At 40.8% G+C, this 16,911-nt stretch overlaps 2 protein-coding genes across 2 annotated transcripts in view; one reads left to right on the top strand and one right to left on the bottom strand.

Moving 5' to 3' along the window:
• The window catches only part of LOC105510903 (serine/threonine-protein kinase Sgk3), a 213,659-nt gene extending 211,925 nt beyond the window's left edge, over window positions 1-1,734 (bottom strand). The window contains exon 1 of the mRNA XM_011940899.1: window positions 1,625-1,734. The gene's annotated coding sequence lies outside the window, so the exon portion shown is untranslated. The remainder of the gene's footprint in view (window positions 1-1,624) is intronic.
• A 347-nt stretch (window positions 1,735-2,081) lies between these two features.
• The window catches only part of VCPIP1 (valosin containing protein (p97)/p47 complex interacting protein 1), a 41,322-nt gene continuing 26,492 nt past the window's right edge, over window positions 2,082-16,911 (top strand). The window contains exon 1 of the mRNA XM_011940897.1: window positions 2,082-5,078. Within this exon, the coding sequence (XP_011796287.1) occupies window positions 2,369-5,078 (2,710 nt within the window). The 5' untranslated portion in view covers window positions 2,082-2,368. The remainder of the gene's footprint in view (window positions 5,079-16,911) is intronic.

The following is a 16,911-nucleotide window of genomic DNA, read 5'->3' as shown; positions in this document are numbered from 1 at the left end:
ACAACAGTGAAACTCTGTCTCAAAAAAAAAAATAAAAAATAAAAAATAAAGAAAAATATCCCAAGATAGGAAAAATCACTTCTCTTGGTTGGGTCCATCATGGCGGTAAAATTGGCAAGAAAATAACAGTCGAAGGATTTCTCTTTCAAATATTTAATTTCTTTTCAAGAAAATTGTAACAATTAGGTGCACATCAAAACTAATACCCTTTATGGGGCTCTATTTTACAGATGGTTCATTTCAAAGCATCAAATGCTACATACATACACATAAACATACACACACGCACACACAAAACCTAATCAGGAGGTTTCCCGGGCAGCTACAGAAGACTCAAATGATCTCATGGACTTCACTAATGTCTCTAGTTTGTGCCAAATGTTTTAGAACTTTTGAGGTAGTCCACTTACCTAAGGTGATACTAAGCTTCCAGAAAGCAGGAATTCCAGGAATGATAAGTGAAAGGGGACGAATGTACAAAAATAATTAATACTAGCTTTCAATTAACATATGAATATTGTTCCGTATGAAGAGACAGTTTCCTACACAGGTGAAAAAAGAATAAATCTGTTGACTCCTTAACAGTAAACATCCCTGCATCACTAAAAGGAAATTCTAAGGCCTAGCAAAAGATCTGAGCCTAACATTTTTTTTTTTTTGAGACGGAGTCTCGCTCTGTCGCCCAGGCTGGAGTGCAGTGGCGCAATCTCGGCTCACTGCAAGCTCCGCCTCCCGGGTTCACGACATTCTCTTGCCTCAGCCTCCCGAGAGTAGCTGGGACTACAGGCGCCCGCCACCACGCCTGGCTAATTTTTTGTATTTTTAGTAGAGACGAGGTTTCACCGTGTTAGCCAGGCTGGTCTCGATCTCCTGACCTCGTGATCCACCCGCCTCGGCCTCCCAAAGTGCTGGGATTACAGGCGTAAGCCACCGCGCCCGGCCGGATTTTTTGGTAAGAAGCAGCATAAAAATCACTCTATAGGTTTGAGATTGGGATCCAGCGTAACTGGTGACTTGACCTTGGGCTAGTGAGGATAATACATGTGAACATATTACTAAACATGTAAACTATAAGGCAAGAGTAAGCAAATGCTAGTTACTATTCTATGTAATACAGGCCTAACCTTTCCTGCCTATGTCCTTATCTGTAAAAAGAGCACGGATTGAGATCTGAAGGTCTATCCAGTCACTTATCAGCTGCGTGAACTTTGGCAAGTCATTTCCTTTCTGGGCCTATTTCCTAAGAAGGTTATTTTTAAGATCAAATGATAATCGTGTTATGTAAATGCTGTCCAGGCACATATTAAGCATTTAATAAATGATAGCTCTTATTACTCTCTAGGGAGGTAGGGTGGTAAAGAGCAAATGAAATTAAACCTAGTTAAGAGGCTTTGTATATGCACATAAAACTCTACAGACATCCAAGGTACCGTTATTTGTACTGTAAACTGCCAAGACATGCATGAAACGAGAACTCAAATGGCGCCTCAGTGACTCGCACTAGACGGGGAGAAGGCAGAGCTTCCAAGAATCAACTATTTTCCCCCTTATGGCTTTCAGCCTAGATTGGACCATTTATTCAATTTCCCAGCCCACAGTATCCCTGGACATTTATTTACTGTACCTTTTTCACTGAGATCCTTTCCACTCCCCTCCCCTTCTAGTAGTCGTGAACTTCAGACCCTCTCCTTCGACTCCCACTGCCTTTAACTCTGTTTTTAACCAAGCTTCCCTGAATCCTTCCCTCCGCCTAAGGAGGAAGTGCAGCTGGACGCACCGCACGGCATCCTAGGAAATGTGGTCTCTCAGACTCTTTGGCTTGGGCTGCAGAGTGGGGAAGACGACGAGGAAAGCCCAACAAAACTACAACTACCGGCAGGCAACGCAAGTCACCATCTTTCTTTGGCCCCTTTCCCTCTTGCCGTCCTCTTCCTCCTCTCCGCTAGCGCTGAACCGCTTGGCCTCACGGTACTTGTAGTTCCTTCTGGACTCAAGATCCTAGGGCTCGATGGCCAGCACAGAGGCTAGAAGACTCTAATTCCCAGAGGGCAGAGCGGAAGCTGCGCCTGCGCACACGCAATGAGGGCGTGTATGTCTGTGTCTGAGGGAGAGAGCGAGAGTGAGTGAGTGTGAGTGCGGGGTGGGGTGGTGGCCGTTACGTTCCGGGCAACGGCTACGGCAGTGGAGAAGTAAGAAGAGAAACAACGTCCGGCGCTTCCGCCTTCGCTTAGGAGGAGGAGGAGCTGGTAGGGAAAGGAAAGCCCTTCGCCCTGGGCCTGGATTAGACCGAGTCGGGTTGGTGAGGGTCTGGACTATGAGCTTTTGAGGGTCGCTTGGGACGCGGAGCGAGACACGAGAGCCGGGAGCTATGTCTCAGCCGCCGCCGCCGCCACCTCCGCTGCCGCCGCCACCTCCTCCCCCTGAGGCTCCACAGACTCCGTCGTCCCTGGCGTCGGCGGCTGCTTCGGGGGGGCTTTTGAAGCGGAGAGACCGGAGAATCCTTTCCGGGAGCTGCCCGGATCCGAAGTGCCAGGCGCGTCTGTTCTTCCCGGCCTCCGGTTCTGTCAGCATCGAGTGTACCGAGTGCGGCCAGCGGCACGAGCAGCAACAGCTGCTGGGGGTTGAGGAGGTGACCGACCCGGACGTAGTGCTACACAACCTGCTGCGGAACGCGCTGCTCGGGGTGACGGGGGCACCCAAGAAGAACACGGAACTGGTAAAGGTGATGGGCCTTTCCAACTATCACTGCAAATTGTTGTCGCCCATATTAGCTCGCTATGGAATGGACAAACAGACAGGCCGGGCCAAGCTTCTCCGGGACATGAACCAGGGCGAACTGTTCGATTGCGCCTTACTGGGCGACCGCGCCTTCCTCATAGAACCGGAGCATGTTAACACTGTGGGCTATGGCAAGGACCGCTCCGGAAGCCTCCTGTATTTGCATGATACTCTGGAGGACATTAAGCGGGCCAATAAAAGTCAGGAATGTCTCATTCCAGTGCATGTGGATGGGGATGGACACTGCCTGGTGCATGCTGTGTCTCGGGCTCTAGTAGGCCGAGAGCTCTTCTGGCATGCCTTAAGAGAGAATCTTAAACAGCACTTTCAGCAGCACCTGGCCCGATATCAAGCTCTGTTCCATGACTTTATTGATGCCGCTGAGTGGGAGGACATTATCAATGAGTGTGACCCTCTGTTTGTACCACCTGAGGGTGTTCCCTTGGGCCTGAGGAATATCCACATATTTGGTCTTGCCAATGTGCTACATCGTCCTATTATTCTGTTAGATTCCCTCAGTGGCATGAGAAGCTCTGGTGATTATTCAGCCACCTTTCTACCTGGGCTCATCCCTGCAGAGAAATGCACTGGGAAAGATGGTCATTTGAACAAACCAATCTGTATTGCATGGAGCAGCTCCGGTAGAAACCATTATATCCCCTTGGTAGGCATAAAAGGGGCTGCTTTGCCCAAACTGCCTATGAATTTGCTTCCTAAAGCATGGGGTGTGCCTCAGGACCTTATTAAAAAGTACATCAAACTTGAAGAGGATGGTGGTTGTGTTATTGGAGGTGACAGAAGTTTGCAAGATAAATACTTACTTAGGCTTGTTGCTGCTATGGAAGAAGTCTTTATGGACAAACATGGTATCCATCCTAGTTTGGTTGCTGATGTCCATCAGTATTTCTACAGAAGGACTGGAGTGATAGGAGTTCAGCCTGAAGAAGTCACAGCAGCTGCTAAAAAAGCAGTAATGGATAATCGCCTTCACAAATGTTTGCTCTGTGGTGCCCTTTCTGAACTTCATGTTCCTCCAGAGTGGTTGGCTCCTGGAGGGAAATTGTATAACCTGGCAAAAAGTACTCATGGACAGCTGAGGACTGACAAAAATTATAGCTTTCCCTTGAACAATTTGGTTTGCTCATATGATTCAGTGAAAGATGTTCTGGTACCAGACTATGGATTGAGTAACCTAACAGCTTGTAATTGGTGCCATGGCACATCTGTGCGAAAGGTCAGAGGAGATGGGTCTATTGTGTATTTGGATGGAGACAGAACTAATTCTAGGTCCACTGGTGGCAAATGTGGTTGTGGATTCAAACACTTTTGGGATGGTAAGGAGTATGACAATCTACCAGAAGCTTTCCCTATTACTTTAGAATGGGGTGGAAGAGTGGTCAGAGAGACAGTATATTGGTTCCAGTATGAAAGTGATTCATCTTTGAATAGTAATGTTTACGATGTTGCAATGAAACTTGTTACCAAGCACTTTCCAGGTGAATTTGGGAGTGAAATCCTAGTTCAGAAAGTTGTCCACACTATATTGCATCAGACTGCCAAAAAGAATCCCGATGATTATACTCCTGTAAATATAGATGGTGCTCACGCCCAAAGAGTTGGAGATGTTCAAGGACAAGAATCAGAGTCTCAGCTCCCAACTAAAATTATTCTTACCGGACAGAAAACAAAAACTTTACACAAAGAGGAGTTAAACATGAGTAAAACTGAAAGAACTATTCAACAGAATATTACGGAACAGGCTTCTGTAATGCAGAAACGGAAAACAGAGAAGTTAAAACAAGAACAAAAAGGGCAACCCAGGACTGTTTCTCCCAGTACCATTCGTGATGGTCCATCCTCTGCACCTGCTACACCTACCAAGGCTCCCTATTCACCTACAACTTCTAAGGAGAAGAAGATCCGAATCACAACTAATGATGGACGACAGTCCATGGTTACCCTTAAGTCTTCAACAACCTTTTTTGAACTTCAGGAAAGTATAGCCAGAGAATTCAACATTCCTCCATATTTACAGTGTATTCGATACGGGTTTCCTCCTAAAGAGTTAATGCCACCACAGGCAGGAATGGAAAAGGAACCAGTTCCTTTACAGCACGGCGACAGAATTACAATAGAAATTCTAAAAAGTAAAGCTGAAGGTGGCCAGTCTGCTGCAGCACACTCAGCCCACACTGTGAAACAAGAAGATATTGCTGTTACTGGTAAACTGTCATCTAAGGAACTTCAGGAGCAAGCTGAAAAAGAAATGTACTCCTTGTGTCTTTTAGCAACATTAATGGGTAAGATACATTTAATTCTGATGGTATATCTTAATTGTAGATATAATACACTGAGTTTTCCTGTTGTCTTTGGGGGAAAGAAATCTGTGGCCATTGTAAGTTTTTAATTATATATTTCAGGAGAGAATTATTTTTAGTATTTTGACACTTAATGGATAGATGTTAATAGGATTATTGAGTAACTATTAGGAAAATAGAAAGTTAAGGTATTCCCTCAATAATAGTCAATGGATTATTTAAATATGTCTTATTCTCGCAATTGCTTTTTAAAAAACAGACTTGTATTTATTTAAAGTGTTTTAAATTTTTGGTAGGCTCTATTGATCCTGCTTACCTTGCCCCTTTTTCATTTATTTTTAATTTTTATTTTCCTGTATGTCATGTGATTTCAGGACTTCCTGTTTGATGAATTGCAGTTTCTGGTGTTTATATTCTCACTGCACTCCCACCTAGTAGTCTCTTACATTTCATTTTCTTCCTTTCCCAGTTCATCACATTTTTCTTATTCATACACTAGGATTTGTATTTAAGTAATTTCACTACTCAATAAGTCTTTGCCATCAATTGTAATGAACTATTATAAGTTGTAGTTCATGAGAAACATAACTAACAGAGATAGATGGTAATCATGTAAAGAAGTATTTGTTTTTAATAATTCAGCATAAAGAAAAATATATTATCAACCAAATGTGTAATTTAAAGCTTTAGATGATTTCAGATACTGTTCAATGGTGTACTTTTTACAGTGTCTGTATTTGCTTAGTCTTTGTTTTGAAATAACTGTTAATATGCTTTACTAAGTCTTAAAGTATGAAGTAAAATTTAAATTTGTTAGTTACTGGAAGGGTTTTATTTTTGCTGAGATTAAAGCTTTCAACTAGAAAAGTGATCTGGGTTTTGATTCTGTTTTCTGATAGTACTATATGGCAGTGAATTGGGCCTTAATCTACCAAAAGGAATACTACTCCTGGCTTATGTGGGGGAGTAGTAAATAGGGGATCTAAAAACCCTGCACAAATTTAGAACCTGGAATTGTTGATTTTAGTTTGCCAGACATAGTAAGTGAATTGGGGGGTATGTCAGGAACTGCCCTACTCACTTTATATATTTCTTTTTTGTCCTTTTTGTTTTGAGATGGTCTTGCTCTGTCTCCAGGCTGGAGCACAGTGGCACGATCTCGGCTCACTGCAAACTCCGCCTCCCAGCTTCAAGCATTTCTCCTGCCTCAGCCTCCCAAATAGTTGGGACTACAGGCCCACGCCTCCATGCCCAGCTAATTTTTGTATTTTTAGTAGAGAAGGGGTTTCAACTTGTTGGCCAGGATGGTCTTGATCTCCTGACCTTGTGATCGAGGTCACTTAAATACAAATGCTAGTGTACTTAAATACAAATCTTAGGTGGCCCGTGCCTGTAATTCCAGTTACTCTGGAGGATGAGGCAGAAGAATTGCTTGAACCCGGGAGTTGGAGGTTGTGGTGAGCGTAGATCGCGTGACTGCATTCCAGCCTGGCAACAGAGCAAGACTCCGTCTCAATAAATAGATAAATAAATAAAAGACCTGCAATCTCCCAGGTCAAAAACAGGAAAGAGAAGGTCTTCCTCAATAGAAGATGGAGTCTTGAGAATGTGGCTCTTACCTTTATCCTTGTATGCACAGAACCTGATATAGTGCTCAGCAGGTAGTATGCACTCTGAAATGTTTTTTAATTGAATTAAATAGATGACATTAACACAGCTAAAGAAAGGCTGTATCTGCAGAAATGGAATGGATGGTCAGTCAGCACTGAACATTGAAAAAAGTGAAAAGCAAAATTCGGCAATGTTTATATACTGCTGTACAAAGGAAAAAGATACATCATCTGGGGTTCATGAAAATTCTGGTAACTAGAAAGGTAATCTCTGTCGAGGGGTAGGAATATTTGATCAATCCTGACTATGGCCTGGCTGAAACATCTCTATCCCTTTGCCTGATTTTCATGTTCATCAGGCATGTATTCTAAACACTTTTAGCTTCCTGATAACAAGTTTTGATGTACAAGTGACAGTGCAGATAAGGACATGTTCACTTTGAAAGCTGTATTCTCCATTGTAGACTAATAAATTGACATGGGCAGGATTATGAGCAGTAGTCTTAAAAATATGATCAGAGCCGGGCACAGTGGCTCACGCCTGTAATCCCAGCACTTTGGGAGGCCGAGGCAGGCAGATCACAAGGTCAGGAGTTCGAGATCATCCTGTCTAAGATGGTGAAACCCTGTCTCTACTAAAAATACAGAAAAAAAAAAGTAGCCGGGCATGGTGGCAGGCACCTGTAGTCCCAGCTCCTCGGGAGGCTGCGGCAGGAGAATCTCGTGAACCCGGGAGGCAAAGGTTGCAGTGAGCCAAGATTGCATCACTGCGCTCCAGCCTGGGCGACAGAGCAAGACTGTATCTCAAAAAAAAAAAAAAAAAAAATTTGATCAATATGATTATATATAGATTTTTGAGACGGAGTCTCACTCTGTCGCCCAGGTTGGAGTGCAGTGGCATGATCTCGGCTCATTGCAACTTCCGCCACCTGGGTTCAAACGATTCTCCTGCCTCAGCCTCCCAAGTAGCTGGGATTACAGGCACGTGCCACCATGCCCGGCTAAGTTTTTTGTATTTTTAGTAGAGACGGGGTTTCACCGTGTTAGCCAGGATGGTCTCGATCTCCTGACCTCGTGAACCACCCACCTCAGCCTCCCAAAGTGCTGGGGTTACAAGCATGAGTCACTGTGCCTGGTTGATAATATATTTCATAATGAAAATTAATAAAATATAATTCTGGTGTATAAATACTTTTTGAGTTTGGTTGGAAGTTCTTGGACCTGAATATCTGAGAGAATTGCAGTATGGACTGCAATGAGTTTACCAAGATAATGTCTTTCTGTTCTGATCTCTTCCCTCCTCACATCCAACATTTATGCCTGTATAAACCCATATATCTCTTTAAAACTGCTTCCACTACCAATACAAAATTTGGGTGTAAAAGAGAGCATTTTGTTAATTTTGTAATGGTATCACTTGAGATACTTTCTGCTTTAAATTGAAGTATTAAGTGCATGGCCTATATTAGTCCATTATAAATGTTAGTTTTCTTCCTCTAGTTCTCTTGTAACTGTATTTGAATTATGTAGAAGATAGGTATTTTTTTTTGAAACGGAGTCTTGCAGTGTCACCAGGCTGGAGTGCAGTGGTGTGATCTTGGCTCACTGCAACCTCCGCCTCCTGGGTTCAAGCAATTCTCACGCCTCAGCCTGCCGAATAATTGGGAGTACAGGCATGCGCCACCACACCCAGCTAAATTTTGTATTTTTGCTAGAGATGGGGTTTCACCATGTTGACCAGAACAGTCTCAATCTCCTGACCTCGTGATCCACCCCCCTCGGCCTCCCAAAGTGCTGGGATTACAGGCGTGAGCCACTGTGCCTGGCCGAAGATATTCTTAATTTAAAAAAAAAGATGTTTCTACAAAAGTCAATTTGGGGATAAGTGCTAACTATATGTTAAGAGTGCTGGGTAACTGTTGATGTTTAGATTGGAGAGGGCTAGGAATGACAGAGCTTGTTTAGAAGATTGCAGATTTCAAAGTGCAGAAATTACTTTGTTAACTACCAAATGTGAGCTAAGCTGTGTTATGTTAGTTTAGAATATAGCTCATCAGACTTTATGCTGTTCAGATAGCTGGCTCGTTCTCGTTTAAGTTTAGGCTTAAATACTACCACCTTATAAGGGTTTGAGAAACCTTTGCTGACCATTCTAAGTAGGTTCCCTCTATCAGTGTACCCTGTTGATGTCCCTCACAGCATCTATCACAATTTTTTTTTTTTTTTTTCACAATTTTTAATAATCTTATTTGTTGGTTTAATTATTTGTTTGCCTCCCCTACTATATTATAAAGTCCATCAAGACAGAGACTCTACTCTATTTTCTTCACTAATGAATACCTTATTTCCTAGTTCAGGGCCTGGCACATAGTAGATACTAAGTAAATGCTTGTTAAATTAATGAATGCAATATTTCAGCAAAATCAGTGTATTCTGTGAACTTGTATGTATGTTGAGTGTACGAAGATAAAAGAGAGTCAGTCCTTGCCCTCCGTTAACTTACCTACAGGCCTTCAGCTGAGGGAGTTCCATACTTTTTAGCTTTCATCAGCAGATCTCCAGCTTTATTTTCTAAATACATAAAAATTATAAAATCCCCAAATAGGACCAACAGAGCATTTTAGAACTTCTCATTTGATTAAGAATCAAATATATACATGGGGATTGTATAATTTCTTTCTTTTTTTTTTTTTTTTCTGGAGACAGATTGTCGCCCAGCCTGGAGTGCAGTGGCATGATCCCAGTTCACTGCAACCTCTGTCTCCTGGGTCCAAGTGATTCTCAGCCTCTCAAGTAACTGGAACTACAGGTGCACACCATCACGCCCAGCTACTTTTTTGTATTTTTAGTAGAGATGGGGTTTCGCCATGTTGCCCATGCTGGTCTCGAACTCCTGAGCTCAGACAATCCACTGCCTCAGCTTCCCAAAGCCCTAGGATTACAGGTGTGAGCCACTGCGCCCGGCCTGTATGTTTTCACTAAATAGGCTGACTGCATGATAGCCAGGGACGTGAGTTTTTTCTTTCGTTTTTAAGTAGAATATTCATTGACTAGATTGTCTATTACTTATATTAATAAAACAATAAGTATGTGTATTTGTCTTTGGCTTAGTACAAGTCATTCCTGGAACCTAGTAACTTTGAATCTTAGGAAGTATAAACTGGAATAACAATATTCTACCCATAGTATTTCACATTTTAATCTCTTTTATCCAGACCACGAGGTAATTGAACTTAACTTTTTGCAGACAGTCATCTTCATTATTTATATAATACTTAAAAGACTAACTCTGGCTTTGCAAAATATGTCGTTCAAATTTTTTGTAGACCTGGTGCGGTTGCAGTGAGCCGAGATTGCACCACTGCACTCCATTCTGGGCAACAGAGCAACACTCTTTCCAAAAAAAAAAAAAAAAAAAATTTCCTGTAGATCAGTTATTTGTGGGTTTTCTTTCATGGTAGATAGCTTAGGTGGTACATTATCTACCATAAATATCTAGGCTAATTTATTTTTTCTTAGTGTTATATTTCATTAAGTTTCTAGTTTTGTTTTTTTGTTTTCCTAGAGGTAAGAACAGATTTAGGTGAAGAAAAGAATTTGTCAGTTTGGAGTTACTCAAATGAAATTAGGCTACGTGACACTTCCTTGCTTTACTACAAAGTGTACCAACCTTTCAGGAGTTGAGAAACTTGTTTCATATTGATATACTTTCTCTGTTCCTGAAAGAACTGTGTGACTTTTTAATATATATATTTAAAATACACAGTGTTTTGTAATTTCATAATACCTCTTAATGTTGTAAATGCCTTAGAATTTTCCAGAATCGCCCAGGCGCGGTTACTCACGCCTGTAAGCCTGGCACTTTGGGAGGCTGAGGCGGGTGGATCATGAGGTCAGGAGTTTGAGACCAGGCTGGCCAAGATGGTGAAACACCGTCTCTACTAAAAATACAAAAATTAGCCGGGCATGGTGGTGCTCACCTGTAATCCCAGCTACTCGGGAGGCTGAGGCAGGAGAATCGCTTGAACCCGGGAGGTGGAGGTAGCAGTGAGCCACGATCAGGCCACTGCACTCCAGCCTGGCGACAGAGTAAGACTCTGTCTCAAAAAAAAAAAAGCAAGAATTTTCCAGAATCATGCGTGGCACTGAGACACTTATTTTTTAGGCAACAACTGAATATTATTATTGCACCTGGATTTTTTTTTTTTCAAATGTTGGGTAAAGGGGCAGTTTAAAATCTAGATAGTGCTTATGCATATTCTTCTTCTTCTTTTTTTTTTTTATCCGAGACAGAGACTTGCCGTGTCGCTCAGGCTGGAGTGCAATGGCACAATCTCGGCTCACTGCAACTCTGCCTCCCAGGTTCAGGTGATTCTCCTGCCTCAGCCTCCCGAGTAGCTGGGATTACAGGGCCTGCCACCACGCCTGGCTAATTTTTGTATTTTTAGTAGAGACAAGGTTTCACTATGTTGGCTAGGCTGGTCTCGAACTCCTGACGTCGTGATCCGCCCACCTGGGCCTTCCAAAGTGCTGGGATTACAGGCGTGAGCCACTGTGCCTGGCCACATATTATTCTTTCTATGCCTTCTGGTAGCCCTTCCGTTGATTTATGTGTAGCATATTTGTAATGGGAGAGCAGTTATAAAGTTGAATAAAAAGTAATGCATAGATGTATCTTAAGATAAATGTATATATTGTAAATGGTGATTTTATATAATTATAATTGAAGATTAAGTCAAATATTGATGCTATTCCTTTCTAGATAGAAAAGGAAATCTAGATAATAATAGATTCTGTTCCAACTACTTTGATCACTTTTATTTTTAATATCTTTTCAATTACAATATAATTTTTAAAATTCAAATAATTCAAGTACGTATAAAATATGGTAGTTCTTAACATTTGTACTCCCCAGATAAAATCGTTATTAATAAATTGGGATGTGTCCTTTCAGACTCTGTACTCATTTAAACACTATTGAGTTTGTGTGCATGTCTGTGTATAATAAAAATATTCATTAATGTCGCTGGTGACACTAAAGTTGTGTGACTATATACCCTTAAGGGGACTGAATTTCAGGCAAGAAACAGATATGCCTTTTTTATAAACCATCTTGACTATCAGTAGGGTAGATAAACTTTTAAATGCGAGGATTACGTCAGGAAGGGTAGAGAGATGCCAGCAATTCTTTCAGCAAATGAATACCTTTGGAATTCTGTCTAGTTGAAACAGTCCTGTGTTCCTACTTTATATTTGGAACCATTTATTCAAATTATTAAACAATTTTGAATTGTTTCTTTAAATTTTAAATTTAAATAAAGTTAAGTACTTTATTTTATGCTCGTAAATACTTCAGAGTTCATTTTGGTTATTTCTTTTGGGGTTTAAAAATACATTTTGGCTGGGCGTGGTGGCTCACACTTGTAATCCCAGCAATTTGGGAGGCCGAGGTGGACAGATTGTCTGAAATCAGGAGTTTGAGACTAGCCTGGCCAACATGGGGAAACCCCATTTCTACTAAAAATACAAAATTAGCCGGGAGTGGTGGCACACGCCTGTAATCCCAGCTACTTTGGAGGCTGAGGCACGAGAATTGCTTGAACCCAGGAGGCGGAGGTTTCAGTGAACAGAGATTGCTCCACTGCACTTCAGCCTGGGGGACAGAGCAAGATTCTGTCTCGAAAATGAAATAGGCTGGGTGCAGTGGCTCACACCTGTAATCCCAGCACTTTGTGAGGCCGAGGTGGGCGGATTGCCTGAGGTCAGGAGTTTGAGACCAGCCTGGCCCACGTGGTGAAATCCAGTATCTACTAAAAACACAAAAATTAGCCGGATGTGGTGGTTTGTGCCTGTAGTCCCAGCTACTCAGGTGGCTAAGGCAGGAGAACTGCTGGAACGTGGGAGATAGAGGCTGCAGTGAGCCAAGATCATGCCACTGTACTCCAGCCTGGGCGACAGAGCAAGACTCCGTCTCAAAAATAAATAAATAAAATAAATAAATAAATAAATAAATAAAACAAACATATTTCATTTAGGTGTTAGATTTTTAAATTTACTGCTTTGTCCCGTAAATTGCAAAGTAAAAAATTCAAATTGCCTTTTAAAATATTTAAAGTTAGAAGGCTAGGCACAGTAGCTCATGCCTATAATCGTAGTACTTTGGGAGGCCAAGGCAGGAGGATGGCCTGAGACCAGGCATTCAAGACTAGCTTGGGCAACACAGGGAGACCCTGTCTCTACAAGCTGTGGTGGCACATGCCTGTAGTCCTAGCTACTCAGGAAGCTGAGGTGAGGGGGTTGCTTGAGCTCAGGAGATCATGCAGTGAACCGTGATTGAGCCAATACTTTCCAGCCTAGGTGACAGAGCGAGACCCTATTTCAAAAAATAAACACCTACAATTTAAAAATTAGAATGGTGATCTCTTAATCTTTTTTTGATGATGACTTTAAACTTTTAACTCCATAATTTTTTTAGAAAAAATTAGAAAAATACTTTTTAAAAAATGTATTTTAACATATTTTTAAACAATTAAAAGTTACTTCACATCAAATAGGAAAAAAATTGGATAAACCAAAAGAAAAAACATTCATAATACCACTGCCATATATAGCTACTGTTTCAGGTAGAAGGTTGGTTATGAGGAGGAAGGATTTGGGGAAGCAAGGTAATTAACAGGTTATCTATGGTGCTCACAATAGTATAGTTTTTTTGCTATATTTATATATACACAGTACATTGGATAGAAGTATTTTTACTTTTGTAGTATGAAGAAACAGTTGGATTATAAAGTAAAAATAATTGAAGACTAATAAAAATTTAAATTAACATATTTGTTAGAGGCTTTTCCAAACTGTTCCTATTCTCTAAAAGTTTGCTTTCGAATAAAATGGTAGAAAAACTATTTCCCTTTGTTTTTGCTATTATTTTGTTTTATTAGATTCTTGAAGAGAAAACAAGATTCAGGGAAAAGTCAGTGGCATATAATCATTAGTTGTGTTTTATATGTGTAACATTGAAGAATGGTTATCATCATGATGCTTCGATTAAGTTTATTCTGAATTGCTTTCAGGCACTGTTTAAAAGGAAAAACCTCATTTATAATATTCACTCCGTCAAGGGTGTCTAAGGGAGAGAATACAGTTATGGGTTCTTAGCTTTTCTTTCGGGATGGACCAGTAGAGCCCCTTCTTCATCACTCTTTTCTGCTTATCACTAGAGACGGAAACTAAAACCATAGCTTCAGGCTGCTAAAAGCCTAAAACAAAACAAAACAAAACAGGACAACAACAAAATAAGGCTGATTGGATAAGCTTGCATCTATACATTCATTCAACCAATACTAAGAGTGCTGCCATCTGTTCAGCACTGTGCCAGGCCCTGGGGGTAAAAAGTCAGGCCACTGACCTTTCCCTGAATCTGAAAAGTATAAAAGGGAAACCTAGTCTAGAAGGTAAAACAGAAAAGTTAGTTAACCTAAAGTGTGATAAGGGCTATGGTAGGAGCATCAAATAAGGGTACCTACCTAATCTACACTCCAAAGAATCCTAAAGGAAGTGATACCTAGATAGAGTTTTAAATAATATGTAACAATTATTGGCCTTTAGGGAATAGGAACAGTTGTTTGGTGGTATAACATTGTAAAAATAAAGGTATGGTATGATGTCAGATGGGAAAGGCAAGGACCAACTCTTAGAGTGCCTTGTATGCCATGGAAAAGGAACTTGGACTTTGCCATATGGCATTGGGGAACCATTATAGGTTTAACTCTGAAGACTGTATAGAGGAGGGATTTATGGGGGATAAGACTCAAGGGAAACCAGCTGTGAGGAAGTGGCAGTAATCCAGGCATTGAACCTGGGCGTTAGGAGGGATGGAGAGAAATGCAGTGGAGAACCATATGAGAGTGGTGCAGGACTTGTGCAAAGTGTCAAAACCCCTGCTTCCTGATCTCTAATCCCTTTCCTCATTTTTGTTACCAACAAACATGACTTTCAGTGGAGATATTTGTTTACCAAAAGAAATTACCTATTTTTTTCTCCAAACAGTTGTGGATGCCATGAATTTCTATTAAGAAAAGACTGAATAGTTCTTTCAAATTTGCCGAAACAACTTGACCTTTTTTTGTGTGTGTATGAGACAGTGTCTCGCTCTGTCAGCCAGGCTGGAGTGCTGTGGCACGACCTCGGCTCACTGCAACTTCCGTTTCCTGGGCTCAAGCAATTCTCCTGCCTCAGCCTCCAGAGTAGCTAGGATAGCAGGCATGTGCTACCACGCCTGGCTAATTTTTGCATTTTTAATAGAGAAGGAGTTTCACCATGTTGGCCAGGCTGGTCTCAAATTCCTGACCTCAGGTAATCCGCCTGACTCGGCCTCCTAAAGTGCCGGGATTGCAGGTGTGAGCCCGGCCAATTTGACCTTCAGTAGAGGTTTAATGTCAATGGAAAAGAGGGTATACGCTTTGGACTGATATACAAGATTCAAATCCTGCCTCTACCACTTACTAGCTGTGTGATCTTGGAAGAGTTATTTAAGCTCTCTGAGCTTGTTTCCTTGTCCGTAGAGCTTAGTTGTGATGAGTTAATGAAACCATGTGAAGAGCCTGCTCAAAGCTTGGTAGATAATAGAGGCTTACGTGGTATTTCCCTTAAAGCAATAGAACAGTGGGGCCATATTGCTTTGAAGGGGGTGAAAATTTGTTCTTGGAGAAAGGGTGAAAAAATCTTATCGTTAGTATATAAAACTAAGATATATATACAGTACATAAGCAGATATAAAGTATATATGTGTAATTCAGATATCACGAGGACATGGGGAGGACTAGAAAAATAATGCCTGTAAAGGCTCCTTAGGAGGAGATAATGGAAACAATGTTGACAAACACTGCAGTAGAGTTAAGTGATTTGCCTATTTAAATTATGAATAACTAGGTATGTAAAGTACTAAGAGATGTGATTTTTCTTATTAATCAGTTGGTCAGTTCTGAGGAGTTCACCATTTTGGCACCTATTCAGATTCTTGTGGTTTTTGTTTGTTTGGACTAGTCAAGTGCAGGTAGTGAGAAGGGGGAAATGGTAGAACAAGCAGTTCTAACTGTAACTGAACAGTCAGTTGAGATAACTCACTACCTTCAGACCAGCCCTGTTTGGATTCTTATCAAAAAAATTACCGCCGTATCTTTTTTTAATATGACTTCCAAATAAATGCTATACTAGAATATTTTAGAAAATATTAAGTACATTTAGGACAACATTGACAATAATGAAATGAAAGGTTATCATCACAGAAATAATTTATCTAAGTGAGGTTTAATAGTAAGCTCAGCAATCAGAGCCACCAGCAGTGGTTACTAATATTTCTTTATTTGTAGACTCTTATTAATATTAAACTTCTGTGTGTGTCCACCCTTAAATATAGCTATTCTAGTAGTACTGCATCATTAGTAAGTGTTTATAAGTAAATGTTTTGATTAACTGAAACTTTAATTGTCGAGTCTTCTAAAACTTGCCTACTTTAAGCTGGTGTACTGAAGGTAAGTTTAGCCAGCTGCCACACAAAGTCATATCCTGTTTATGAATGTGAGGCGGGATTAGAACTCTGAGATGTTGTAAGTACATAGTGATTAGTTAGCACTGTCAGTCACAACTATTCAGAGCTCAGGTCCAACAATATAATCTTCAGGTAGGGAAGACAAAAGTTAACTTTTTTTGTTAAAATTAAAAACTTCCTGATTATAAAAGTAGTACATATACATTAGCAGATTAGAATGTAAACTATAAAGAAACAAATAGAAACAGCCATAGTAACTGTTATGTTCCTGCCATTCTTTATTGATTTCTTCAACAGTGATGATCATTCTTTACATTTTATTTGAAATTTCTTACTGAAATAAGTATTGAAATAGCCCCTTCTGTTTATTTCTTGGTTTTAATATGAATATAAAATTTATATTTACAATTGTGTATTTTACTTTGAAAAATGTCTTTTTTTTTTTTGAGATAGAGTTTTGCTCTTGTAGCACAGTCTGGAGTGCAGTGGCATGATCTCGGCTCACTGCAACCTCAACCTCCTGGGTTCAAGCTATTTTCCTGCCTCAGCCTCCCAAGTAGCTGGAACTACAGGTGCGCGCCACCACGTTCAGCTAATTTTTGTATTTTTAGTAAAGACGGGGTTTCACCATGTTGGCCAGGCTGGTCTCGAACTCCAG

Source organism: Colobus angolensis, unplaced genomic scaffold (assembly GCF_000951035.1).
Source record: "Colobus angolensis palliatus isolate OR3802 unplaced genomic scaffold, Cang.pa_1.0 Scaffold194, whole genome shotgun sequence".
Lineage (NCBI taxonomy): Eukaryota > Metazoa > Chordata > Mammalia > Primates > Cercopithecidae > Colobus > Colobus angolensis.
Note: the sequence above shows the minus strand (reverse complement) of the source record. Positions and strands in the feature narration are given on the sequence as shown.